This window comes from Gordionus sp. m RMFG-2023, chromosome 2 (assembly GCF_954871325.1).
Source record: "Gordionus sp. m RMFG-2023 chromosome 2, tfGorSpeb1-WG-v2, whole genome shotgun sequence".
Classification (NCBI taxonomy): Eukaryota; Metazoa; Nematomorpha; class Gordioida; order Chordodea; family Parachordodidae; genus Gordionus; species Gordionus sp. m RMFG-2023.
In genome coordinates, this window is record NC_088776.1 from 25915639 (window position 1) to 25929395 (window position 13757).

Consider the following 13757-nt stretch of genomic DNA (forward strand, 5'->3'; position numbering starts at 1 on the left):
TACCTTAAAGGTTATTCTATCCCTATAGGAACCGGGTAACGAATCTAAAGCTTGATAAAAACAACGCGCTATACTATGACCGGAAATATTGACTGCCGGTGATCGATGGGAATTTTTGAAAAAGGAATAAGGATCAATGGCATATACAACGAGAGAGCGGCTAGCAAAAGATTCAAAAAAGTGCCGGGCAGCGACTTTTATGGACAGTGAGGCTTCTTGATTCGTAGAGCCTTCAATAAGATACATAATATAACAATGATTAAAGTTGTAAAGAATTTAAGCATAAAAGTAAAGTAGTAAGCATATATTTGTAATATTCAACTTTTTCAAATGACTATATGTATTGTAAGGGTTAATTTGTTAAATAAAAATTTTATAGAAATAAAATCTAATGTTCTTTGTATAAGATCAGCCCTATGAAAAAGAGATATTTCCAATATATATTTTTCTTTACTTCTCAGTCATTTTCAAATTAAAAATCACTGATTTTATCAAAACAAAAATAAAATTTGTGTTAGAAAGGTGGCCTATCATTTACGGAAGAATTTATAAAAAAAAGTTAGAACACCATTTTATAAAACTCTTATTCTACTTTATATATTAATATATACTATCCTGCCTAAATAAAAAAACGAGCATCTTAATTTTTTCTTGAATCATCACTTTTAAATTAAAAAAATATATGAAGGTGAATGAAATTTTAGGAAATTATAGCATCATCTTTTATGTAAAATTTGGAAAAATTCATTTTCCTCCAGCCAATTTAGAATTATGAAAAGATCAAAAAGTGGGGCGTGATTAAATAAAATGTGGCAACATTTAATCGAGAATAGAAACTCATTTTAATTGTTTTTAAATGTCATGCTATTACACTTTAATATTAAAAAACTTTAACTTATTTAATTGCTCATTATAACTAAACATTAAAATTGGATTTCTGAGAAATTGATTCAAATAGTAGTAGAAAACCGATTCAAGAGAGAATACATTGATAAATAATAATCTCGCTAGGAGATGGAAAAATGGGAGTTGATTAAATAATGCTGTGTAATTCCCAAAAGTGTAATTATTTAGGGTAACATGACTGGGAAGAGCTTAGAGATTATGAATAATTAATGGCATAGTAAATTTAAAGACTATTAAAAAAACCTTATTAGTTTATCAATAGATAAATTTTTATATAGGGAAGTATGTTAAAGGAAAAATGGAAGTTGATGGCTGTGTTCCAAAAGTGTAATTATCAAGGGTAACATGACTGGGAAGTGTGTAGATCATGTATTATTAATGGCATAGTAAAATTTCAAGACCTATTAAAAAATACCTTATTAGTTTATCAATAGATATTATTCTATATAGGGGAATAGGTCATTAAAAAGGATAAAGCCCCATTTATTCATTAAAATCTACAAAAAATGATATTTATATAATAGAATAAAAGTATTGGAATTAGAGGTCGCGTATTTGACCCGAAACGTAATTTGCTATTAAAAATAATATTGGATAAGTTGTCCCCCACACCCAATGACAGAAAGACATCAATTTGCCTAATTCTAAGCTTACATTTCTTTGCAAATTTCAGACCTAGCCTGTAAAAATATTTTGACCTAATCCGGATTGGCCCAATTTTTTTTGCCCAACACGCGGGCTTTCGAGTGGAAAAAACCTGTAATTGGAATTATCGAAGTCTCAACTTTAATCAAATAAGAAATATGGGAAACTATGAGAGGGTTATGTACGCATCGTCCTTGTACAAAAGTAAATTTGTAGATATCTAACAGATGTGGGGATAAAATAATATCAGATTTCCCAACCATAAAATAACTTTTTCAGATAGAATAATAAGGGTCATTTAAGCACAGGGTGCCTTAAATAAATTTTAAACCTTATAAAAGTTTTTTAATTTAGGTGGAGGGTTTTACTAAATTAGCCTCCACTTTTAATTTTATAATAATTCGAATATTTCCAAAGGAAAGTAAATGTTTTAAAGTTTTTTATATAGGCAAAAGAGTGTACTATATAAATGTGGTTAAGGCTTCCTAAAAAATAATTGGGTCATATGCATTTTTTTAATTTCAAACATTATGCGTAATGAGAAATAAAGGTTGTTGTTTTTATTGAGGCAGAGTGGTATCATATATGTGAATGGATAAAATTATTTTATAGATACAGATATAAATTTTAGACATGTATATTACTTTAACATAAATTTTTAACATGTTAAATTTTAATTTGAGAATATATTAATATAGATATTGTCGCTTTTATATATAAGGTATATTATGATTTATAGAAGCAAATCATACCCCCTAATAATTGATGTATAACTGCTTTACCTTCTTCTATAAAAGATGATCTTTGATTATTGTGGAGATAGGTAGCTAAATAAAAATTCAAAGTTAAAAAATATATTAAAATATGGCCTAAATTGTAAATAGATAATACTTGATAACTTAAAAAATTTTATGTATAAATTAAATTTACCCAGTTGATATTTAAAAGCAATGTAATAACATCGAATTTTTTCCATAACATCTTGACTCCCTAGAAAGATAACAAGATATTATATTTTTGGTAAAGTCTAAAAAATTATATTATATATATATATATATATATATATGTATGTATATTTGCAAAGTGTATTTAAAAAAATTTTAAAGTTAAAGTCAGTATTTTATCAAAACCATAAAAATATTACCTAAAGAATTGATCCAATCAGGAAATAGTGAAAGATAAGACATATCACGCATAGATGCCGTTTTAAGTTGAAAATTTTGACCAACTCTTAAAAAATAATCGTCTTTGGATTTATTAAATGGCGTCAGGGGAGTGTGTTTACCCATTTTGCACAGCTAGAAATTTTTTAAATTTATATTAATTATAAGAATAAAAGTTTAATACGACCGCTGTTTTGACCAACATTCTTGATAATGTATGAATCTTTGTACATTGGTTAGATTGTACATTTTACCCAAATAAGACTTTAAGAGTTCTAGCTCACTTATACCCGAATCTCAAAGTCCAGGTGAGGAGCTATCTTGATTTAACGAATCTGAAAATAATCAAAAAATATTGTTGAAAATGAGATAAATAATATATCATTTTGTAGTCTACAAAAATTCTAATTAGGAATACATTTTTTAGAAAATATATATCTTCAGTGTTGAAGTATTTCCGCGAAAAAGATTTTTTTATATATTTTGAGCAAGCATGTATAACACCTTTATATTAAAATAAAAGCTGGCCAAAAGTTGAAGATACTTTTTTAAATTTTATTTAAGGTTTTTAAAATTTTGAGAATAAAAAAATGCTTTATAGATGACGCCTATATTGTTGTTTTTGAATATAAATAAATTACATTATATATAACATTAATAGAAATTAAAAAATATCAATGGCACCATCGATTTAAGTGCATCCTATTGAAACATAAACTAAAACTTTATTTTTAAGTTGTACTCCATTTTGTGGATTATTTCCCGATGGGATAAATTGTAGTGTCCTGTGGCTTTTGGAAATATATTTTAGATTATTATTAATGGGTAAAATACCGTTTTTTCGTTTTCCGGATAAAAAAATGAGGGTGCAGAAAAAAAATTTATATTCGTGTAAGGCATGTATTATAAATAAACAAACATGTTTCCATTTTTTGATCTATATTTTCTAATCATTTATCCTACGCTAAATCATTTTACTTTTTTTAAAATATTAAATAGAGAATATTTCCATTTTAAAAACGCAAAATAGTCATTTTTAAATGTTATTCTTTACATAATTACCACTTCTTTTTTTAAAAAAAAACACTACATTAATATAATGAAGTTATGTTTTTATAACATGGTTTACTACTAATAGACAGGAATTGAGATCTTTAGGAACAAGACCAGGAATATTTTAGTATTAATGGAGAGGTGGGCTGAAAAATATTTGTACATTTTAGACGGCCAAAATTGGTGCATACGAAATTTGGGCTAATACCTCAATAATTTCGTTTAATTAAAGGAGGCTACGAACCCTAACCCTAACACTAAAAATCGTAGCGCCATCTATACACTATTTTATTATTCTTAAAATTAAAATTCAGAACCTATCTTCATTTTTCCCACTTAATTATTTAAATATAAAGGTAAATAAACATATATAAGTGAGATTTAGTATCATAAAATATAGCTTGCTCAAAATATTAAAAAAGATTGTTTAAGGGGAAATACTTCACCATTGAATTTTATTTTCCGAAGGAGAATTTAGAGCTACAAAATGATATATTATTTGTGACCTTATCATATATATTTTTAGATTATAAGATTCATTATCAAGATTGCGCCAACCCTGGAAGCTTATAACTCCGGATCTAAATAAGCTAGTTTTAAATATTTGATTTGGATAAAATTTACAACCCATTTAATCAACATATGAAGTTCATTAGTTTTTAAGTTTGGTTGTCAAAGATAACATTTTTTAGTCTATTTGTCATGAAATGACGCATTGAGAGAAAAAATACTTCAAATGAACAACTGAGATTTTCAAAAAATCGTTTAGTTATCTGGCATAAGGTTGCATTGTCGGGTACAACGACTATAAAGTTGACTTCTTTGGGCAAGCTAAACGGTTCGAAATTGCAAAATTCCTGTGATTTAATTATTAATTTGTATTATTTTATATAATTTTATAGTAAATTTTTTAAAGAGATAAGTTTAATACCCAAAAATTGATTGCTAATGGTGATACTAAACTTCTTTCATGTTCATAACCAACAACAATAGGAGGAATTGGCTGGGGCTCGCACCTTTCGACTCTTCCTAAAATTATTAAAGAGTTAAAGTTTCTTTTCAATATAATGAATTTCATAATGAGTTGATATAATAAAATTTGCTTTCAAATAAAGGTAAATAATAAGAGTGATAAAATGGGCTTCAATTAATTGTGACCATTTTCAATTAATAATATGTAATTAATTTGTGATTTAAAGTATATAATAAAATGTAGATTCTTATTAAAATGAAATATGATAGATATATAAAAAAAACAATATTATCTAAAAAGTGGAGGGGGGGGGGTTAATACAATACCTCTGCCAGCTAGTTTGTGAAAATGTTGCCAAGTGAGCGGTCCGGACACCTGACGGGCCTGTTCAAAAAGGAGATGGGAGGATTTGAAGCGAGAAGCCGACCCAGGGATACTGCAAACTGTCTCGGGACGTCGCTCGACGCAATCGCGTAAAGCGGCTCTGAGGTAATTGGCCGCATTTACGCATTCACGATTTGCGGGTGGTGCCGAATCTTGTTAGAATAAATTATTCGTTTTAATTGGTGAATAAGGACAAAGCAATCAATTTTTATTGTTAAATGATATATAATTTTGAAATCAAAGTAAACAAGAAGAGATTCTTTATAATTATGCTTAAAATGGTAGTCCTTTGATATTTGAAATGGTATTGGCAGGTGATTTGACATGTGAATCACAAAATACAGATGGAAAAAAATATACTTAATTCGACATAGTATTTCTGCATATAAAAAAGTGGGAATGCAGTCAAAACACTTAGAAAGTGATCAAAACAAATAATACTTATAGTTAAATAAATAAAATATTTTTAATTTTTAACCCGTTTACCTTACTTTTTATAGTGTGAATGCCATTCATAAAATATCATTTAAAAGAATTATAGGAAATAAAGGTTACCATATAAAAAAGGCCAGAAATGAGCTGTGAACAATAAATACGGCGAAAAAATGGTTCCCCTTTTAGTGAATTTGACGTTTTTTCCTTCGTCGAAAAGATTGGAGTCCACTTCTCCCGATTGGATTGAGTGGGAAAGCACGAATTCGAACAACTGGCTAGTATCCAACATGGAGCGAATATTATGCGGGCAACGCAGGGCTGATGGTTGATTAGTCATATGCGTAATATCAAAATTAAGTGGGGAGTAGCGAGACAAAACAGTTGAGCCATAAGGGTCGCTGGCGACTAAAGATTGAACCATGCAAACGGTCTCCGGATCAGTCAAACAGATTTCTGTCATTTATTGAGGCACCCAATAAAAATGTTGAAATTATAAAAATCGATATTAATTCTTTGTTAATTCAATAATGCAGATTAATATCACATGCTATTTTCTATGAAAATTTATCCACAATTTTTAAAACTTCTTAGTATATATTTTAATGATACTCTTATTCTCACTAAGATAATGTGTAATGTCGACAATCTAAATCTATTTACATAAGGATATTATTAACTCCCACTGGATTTTTATTTTGGTAATTTCTGGTTGTTCATAGTTTTTCTAAACAAAATATATTTGTGAAAAGAGACATTTTCAATTTGTAATATATTTTTTATATAGGAATATGATAGTATTATCATGACGAGCCCATAAAATACCATCCGAAGGTGGAATTTATTAATATATACCGGCCACTCCTAATGATTTGAGTTTAATATACAGTATCTATTATATTAAATTTGTGAATCATTGCTTCTACCTGGTAAGTCGGAGATTATTTTATAATCTTTTATCCAATTTTTGTAAAATAAAGACTAAAAATGATTATGTTAAAATAACCAAGTATGAGTGGCCTATATATATAAATGGATTCCATTTTCGGATGGCGTTCGATTGAATAGTCAGAATTAACATGATATTTCGTATTCCTTTAGGAAAAAAAACTAAAAATAGTCATGAAAATATATGCTGTTACGTACGACAATAAATAATGTTGCTAATTTAAATTATAAGATTGAAATTCTTTTCCACACGAAATAGGACTATAATAGTAAAAAATTGAACACGAGAAGTGATCCAAAATAGAAATCCAAGTGGAAGTTAAATAATATCGTTGAGTATAAGTCTATAGATTATAATAATTTGCATGATTATTTATCATAAAATTATCAATATTAAATATTAAGCATTATTTTAGTGCATAAAATATTATTAAAACATAAGATGTTTTCGGTAGATTATGTTTGTATTTCCAAAATGTCTCAAGATATTATTAGAATTGCAATATAATTATATTAAAGATAAGGAAGACCAATTTCGGGTATTTTTCGGGAATTACACTTAAATTTTAAAAATCGCGGTTAGTAGAAATATATAATACTTATATTATTATTTTACACATAATATCATTTGGCAAAGCTAATCAAATATAAATGAAGAGTAAATATATGTATATATTAACCAGATCTTTGAATATCATTAAAAATATTGTGGTCATCTTCAGTAAATTTGTTACTGATAATGGAGTAGACTATGTTTAAGAAAGACGTATATGCAGTGTACGTTTTAAACGGAACGATTCCTAAAAAAAAATAATAAAGTATAAATGGTAGAATTTAGGGACAAAAAATAAATATTAAAGGAGAAAAAAATTATTTAAGTTTTAAAAAATTCGAATATTCAAAAACCAACCACACCGAATTTATGATATTCTTAGATATTATTATATAAAACCTTGGTAGGTATCAGATAAGCATCCAGCGGTGTCACTAAAGGATGTTAATGAGGGCTAGCCCGTCAATTTTTTTTTATAAAATACAAATCTTAATTTTTAGCATTTTTTGAAGAAACAGACTCCTCTTCAGATTTTAGGTTTTTTAAATCCAATAAACAATTAAATTGCATAAAAAATTGTAGAGCTTGAAAACAAATTAATTAACATATACATTCGTTCTCAAAGTAAATATAGTAATATTATAATCATAATAAAAAATAAAAACAAACTATCCGTAAATATTTTTAATTAAATTTAAGATAATATACAACAAATAATGATATAAATCGTAGCCATCCTAATGAAATTGCAAATCAAAATCTTGTTGGGCATTTCCTATTCTAAAATTAATCATATTCAATTGATTAATAATAGAATCCTATCAATCTATTATACCAGATACTTAAAGGGATAAAATTTTGGTCTCAGATTTGATCCCGAGACCTTGGTATCGTAGACGAAGGTTTTCTTTGGCATAAAATTTATATAAATTAAAATTTTTCAATTCAATGATATAATTTTTAATCTCGTGATCAAATTATCCAATGGTATTCATTTTTTATAATTTGTATTTATTTTATGCTAATTCTTCTCACCTATTGACTAAAGAGAATCTGCTAAATAATTTTATTTATGATTTGTTTTTATACATATAAGAATTTTCTGATTCATAAGATTGTTACAATAAAATTTAAACAGTAAAGTTCAATAGAATATAATTGAATATTTCGTTCAAAATTAATTTTTTAAAAGATAAGAATCGGAATGAACCAAATATAAAATTGTTAAAAATTTTTCTAGCTAAAAACCGGCATATATCGTTATATTCATTTACTTAATTTATTATTCATATATCATAATTGAATCAGGAAATTTGATTAATTTTTTATTTGCTTTATTTTTAAATATTTTATTTGATTATTAGTGGTCATTTTAAAAATATATATTAAGAGAAAAAAATTATAGAAAATAAAAATTATACGAATTTAAATTAATAACTTTGGTATAATTTTGGATTGTAACAATATATTATTTTGTTAAATTAATAACTTTGGTATAATTTTGGATTGTAACAATATATTATTTTGATAATACTTTAATTTTTTCTATTATGTCAGAAATGTGATAATTAAATTTCGTAATAGATAAAAATAATTTTGCAAAATGCGTTATTTGCAACGCCCTTATCTCGAGAGGCAAAGGAAAAAAAAATAAATACCACAAAATTACGTAAGCATTTGTAGATATAATATTACTCTTTAAGGGGCTATAATTTAATAAAATAAGACATTATTTAGTCTATATCTTATAAATACAAACCCTACAAATTTATTTACAAAATATTTTTATTATTCCATTATATTATTGACAAAAAAATTAATGTTAGATATCAGCAAATATTGGATCGGATCGGTAAAAAATTATGAATAGATGTAGTACTTTTAATCAGATATTCTAATATAATAATAAAATAGTAGATGGCGAGATAGATTTAATTACCAATTCTATCATTGATCAAAGATCATTTTATATCTGAGTGTTCGTATATATCAATATAAATAAAATGTTTTGAATAAAAATAATTCATCTATTCTATTATATTCTGATTCAAAATATGATAAAATAGTCTAATAAAAATGATGGTAACCTGAATCATTAGACCGTTCACCATTAACTAACATCTCATCTTCGAAGAATAGGCCGGATTCAAAAGAAGAGGATCTATTGACATCGGGATCGAAACCGCATATACATTTGTGGCGTAGATTTTCTTTATTGTCATGCGCGTGGTTTTGGTAAGGTTTTATTTCATTGTTAAATCCCCTGTAAATATGTATTTTTGACGAAAAATCAGAAAAACCCCAATTTTCCTAAGTTAAAATGATGTGTTAATACAAAGATTTCCGAATATTTAGATTCATGCCTCTTATTTCTAATTCATTAAGACACATTGATCTTAAATTTGAATATTCTTAAAAGTAATAGGTCAAAATTTAAATATTGACTAATATGACCCATAAATATTTCGTTTCGAGGTAACTTCAAATGCTTCCGTAATACATTTCCATACCCATTGAGCCTTTTGAAATCTTTATTAAATATTTGTTTCCATCAAATAATGTATTTTGTGATGGAAAGATTTTAAAAAAATTAAAACATGTCTAGAAAGACCTTCGGAGTTATAAGGTTTTATTATTTTGTAGAAAAAGTGTTAATAAAAACTATACATTTTGCAATATAACAGCGAAGTTTCTAATATGGTTAAATCTGATAAATATTAGTGGCAATATCATACTTACGATTATCAGTTCTTATAATACTTCCTTAGAAAATATTGTTAAAAGTATTATGTACATATTAAAAAAATAGATGTTCAATGAATATAAAAATAAAGATTCCATTAGGCAGTTCAATGTCAGAGTTCTCAAGTGATAAAGATTTATAAATAAATTTAAAATTATATATAAAATTCATAAAATTTAAAATTATATAAAAAATTTATAAAATTTTTCCCAAAATTTCCCCTGATCCCAAAATTCCTGGGATTTTTACTCTACTTCAAAGAGGTTGTTTGAATTCGGAGGTCCAAGACCAGATAAATTACAAAAAAATATCCGGCCAGATCTGGCCAAACTATTCTTCATCTGATTTCAGAGTCTTTATAAAATTTTCTTGTATTATAAATATATTCGTGATACACTTATTCAAACGATAATATTAACAAATCTGAGGGGAATTATGATATTATGATTATATTTAACAGATATGTAAAGTTTAAATTTATAAACATGGTCAGGATATGAAATATCCCAAAGCCTAGCCTGGCCATGATTTTTTTAAAAATAACCCTGCCCCTGAATTACTTTAAAGTTTGTGCTGGATTTTTAAATTTCTTTGTTTATTTTACTGCCTAGTCCTGGCCCGGATGTTTAAAATTTCATTATTTTAAAAAATTTTGGCCGTATTTTATAAATTAAAAATATGAGCAGCAAATGAATGTTAAAAGATGCATCATGATTTTCTAACTAACCCAAATAGGAACTTAAATATTTTTTTTAAATAATATAATATCAATTAATCAGTTTGAAAAAAAAATTATAATGGATTTTTTAAAACATTCATTTATTGCTCGTATATTCAATTTCCCTTTGAATCAATTTATAGAATAAGGGAGAAATTATTTAAAATAACAAAATTTTGATAATCCTGGCCAGGCTGTAAAATATCAAATTTAAAGATCCTAGATTTTAAAATGCGATTACCGGGCCTTAAGGTTTTCAATATTTATCAGACTTGCAGACCCGATAACTTCAGGCTGGCCCGGATATTTTTTAATATACCTAATCTGGGCCTAAAATTTTTTTAAAGACCCGGGCCGGGCCAAATATTTTAAATAGTTATTATTATCTATAAAAATTAAGAATAAATATAATATATTTAAAAATTATGTATCATAGAACAATATATCACATGAAATATAATTATATTATACAAGGTTATTACATGAGACTAATTTACATTTTCAATTCAATCTTAAACCAAAAAATTTCGTTAAGTACATTTTAAGAATAAGTTTAAAAAATTAAAAATAAATATTCCATTCTAATAATTAATGATTTGTATATGAAAAAACGACTCGAATATGGTTAAGTTTATTCTCAACTGAATTGGTAGTTTATCTATTTCTAATTCTTAAATTTATTATTAGTCATACTCACCCATTGATAATTTTCCCATAATGAGGCGTGTTACAATTGGCTTGTTCTCCTATAGCCATTTTATTTACTAGTCGTTTAAGCCTTTCCATAGCTTTCCCTGCCCTTTTACTGGAGTCCGCCAACGACCTTAATCGGTCCAACAAGGCCTGAGATTGGTTAGCTAGAAGTTGGAAATCTGTAGGACCACGTTCCAATTGGGGCCGAGCCCATATGGATCCATTGCAGGCGCAAAGTGAGCAAGAACGCAAATTGGAATCTGAATGAGTATCGAGGAGGGAGGCGCAATGAAGACTAAAGAGGAGAGAGTGGACGTTCTTGAAATGTGAGGCGATGGGAAGGGTAGAGTTAAAGGTAATTACTGGTAGAGTGGTAGGAATAATGGTCTCGTTTTTTCTGTGGAAAAATGAAGATACAATATAGTATTTTTAAAATAAGAAATTGAAATGTTGATATAAAAAAAATCAATCAAATAGGTTTTGATATATACTGAGCAATTGTAGCTGGCACTATATCATAATCGAGCCTAGGTGGTCTAGTTTTGGATGGTGATTTAGAACGCAAAGATTTGTGCATGGTCCAAGTGACGTCTACCATATCTTGAATCATTTGGTCACAGATCAATGCTTCTTTGGAAATTTTAGAAAATGGAGAAAAGCCTACTAGCACATCCAACGTTTCAATTTCATCTACCACAACCTTAAAATAAATGTATTCTTGTATAATAGGTAATACAATTTTTTAAATTGTTTTTTTTACAGTATCAAACAAATAAATGTCTGAGATAAATAATTTTCTGGGGGTTTGTAGCGGGACCTGGAACAAAAGCACTTAATCCTGTTCCAATTCTGGCTAAAATAATTTTCCATACAGAATAAATAGGCAATTTGTTTTATGATTTTATTTAAACATTCTCTTTCGCTTGTACTTAAAAATCGAATAATATGAAAAGTAATAAATGAACCTTAGATTGAGCGATAAGGTGACGCAAGGCTTTCAGTTTACGTCCCAAGAAGTTGTCTCGTTCGTATCTCCTCCGTTTAATCCACAACAAGCTACTGGGTTTGTTCGTTTTAATTATAGTAGTGTTCCCACAAGAGAAACTATTGTTGGAATTAAGAGGTCGATTTTCGTCGATGATTTTTTCGATGATGGAGGAAGAGTCATTCTTAGCGGATAAATAATTATTGTTATAAGAAATCGCGGAATTATTAAGTAGTGGAGCGTTATTGTTTTGATGACATGTTTCGGTAAAAGGTTTGTCGTAGTTATTGCTAGTAGTTATTTCGGGGATAGCCTGAAAGCCGGACGTAGCATTTGGGGTTTGCAAAAGAAAGTTACAAGGTGCGGCGCAAGGTGAATATAATGTATTGCTCTCGAGGGAGGGTGGAGTTGGAAATATTCGGGATAAATCTGTGGAAGCTAATAAATAATTGTAACGAATTTATTTAGGCTCGTATAATTTTGTATAAAACATTTTTGGTATAATAGTAATAGAGGAGTTAAAAATATGTATTTTCTTTTAATCTATATGAAATTAAATCACAGATAGTGGAAGCGACAGAAACCACACCACCGGTGGTGGTTACCTGCGAAAAAAAGAAGCTATTTTACATGATTTTATATATTTTCACAAAATTAATTTATTTATACATCAGTTAAGTTATACCAAATTCTGCGTTCAATATTTCATATATTAATTTAATTATTGTATTTTAATTGAAAATAAATAATTTCAAAGTATAGTTTAAAGATTTTATTTTAGGAAGTCACTATGATTTAAAAGTGAAGTTTAGTTAATAAATAAGAGTAAAAATATATAGCGTTTTGCCTTTTAGGTTATAATTCTAAACTTGTAGTGCAATATTTGAAATTTCAGGGTGCAGAAATAATGATTTAAAACAATACTTTTTATTTCAATTAAACATAATAATTATCTACAAATCACTTGACATTTTACTACAAATATCTTTTCAATATCATTTAAGGGGTTTAGTAAGTGAAAAGAAAATTGTGGCCTCTTTTATGCTCAAAATTATTATAATATTAAAATTTTCCATCAATTTATTAAATCTTATATTTGTGACACTAATAAACAATACTCAAATATATGACAAGCCATTTCTTTTTAAATGTAAATATCAACATTATAGGATTTTTATCATTAAAATATTTTTTAAAACGAATTTTCCAATTTTTCTAGTCCAAAATTATTTCTAGACTAAATAAGAAAAACATTCTTCCTACAGAAGCTGCTATACCAAAGACAAAAAAGAAAAACATTTGCAGCTGCTACACCAAAGAGTTGATTGAAGATTAGGATTATTTCTCTTTTATCAACAACAAAATTATTTCAGAATCCCGTTCAATCAAGAATCGACACGTGGAACGCAAAATTTACAAAACGTTTCCAATTTGTTTTGTTATTTAATTATTTATAGGTGTGACAGTCATTATTCGATAGGATCTGATAAGTTAGATAATTTTTTTGCAATATATCCATGGATTTTGTGATTGAAATTAGTATTTTGAAAAGATCTGACCT

General features: G+C 27.2%; 1 protein-coding gene across 5 annotated transcripts in view; it reads right to left on the bottom strand.

Annotated features, from left to right (window-relative positions):
* The window catches only part of LOC135925070 (uncharacterized), a 42119-nt gene that overhangs the window by 11238 nt on the left and 17124 nt on the right, over nucleotides 1-13757 (bottom strand). For 4 of the 5 annotated variants that reach the window (XM_065460231.1, XM_065460230.1, XM_065460228.1 and 1 more), the window contains exons 17-29: nucleotides 12177-12634; nucleotides 11703-11911; nucleotides 11216-11608; nucleotides 9145-9320; nucleotides 7185-7304; nucleotides 5680-6012; nucleotides 5067-5276; nucleotides 4699-4796; nucleotides 4499-4624; nucleotides 2696-2849; nucleotides 2482-2541; nucleotides 2304-2378; nucleotides 4-230 (exon numbers count right to left, since the gene is read on the bottom strand). In XM_065460231.1, coding sequence (XP_065316303.1) covers nucleotides 4-230; nucleotides 2304-2378; nucleotides 2482-2541; nucleotides 2696-2849; nucleotides 4499-4624; nucleotides 4699-4796; nucleotides 5067-5276; nucleotides 5680-6012; nucleotides 7185-7304; nucleotides 9145-9320; nucleotides 11216-11608; nucleotides 11703-11911; nucleotides 12177-12634 — 2639 coding nt within the window. The remainder of the gene's footprint in view (nucleotides 1-3; nucleotides 231-2303; nucleotides 2379-2481; nucleotides 2542-2695; nucleotides 2850-4498; nucleotides 4625-4698; nucleotides 4797-5066; nucleotides 5277-5679; nucleotides 6013-7184; nucleotides 7305-9144; nucleotides 9321-11215; nucleotides 11609-11702; nucleotides 11912-12176; nucleotides 12635-13757) is intronic. The other variant, XM_065460229.1, reaches the window with a different exon arrangement.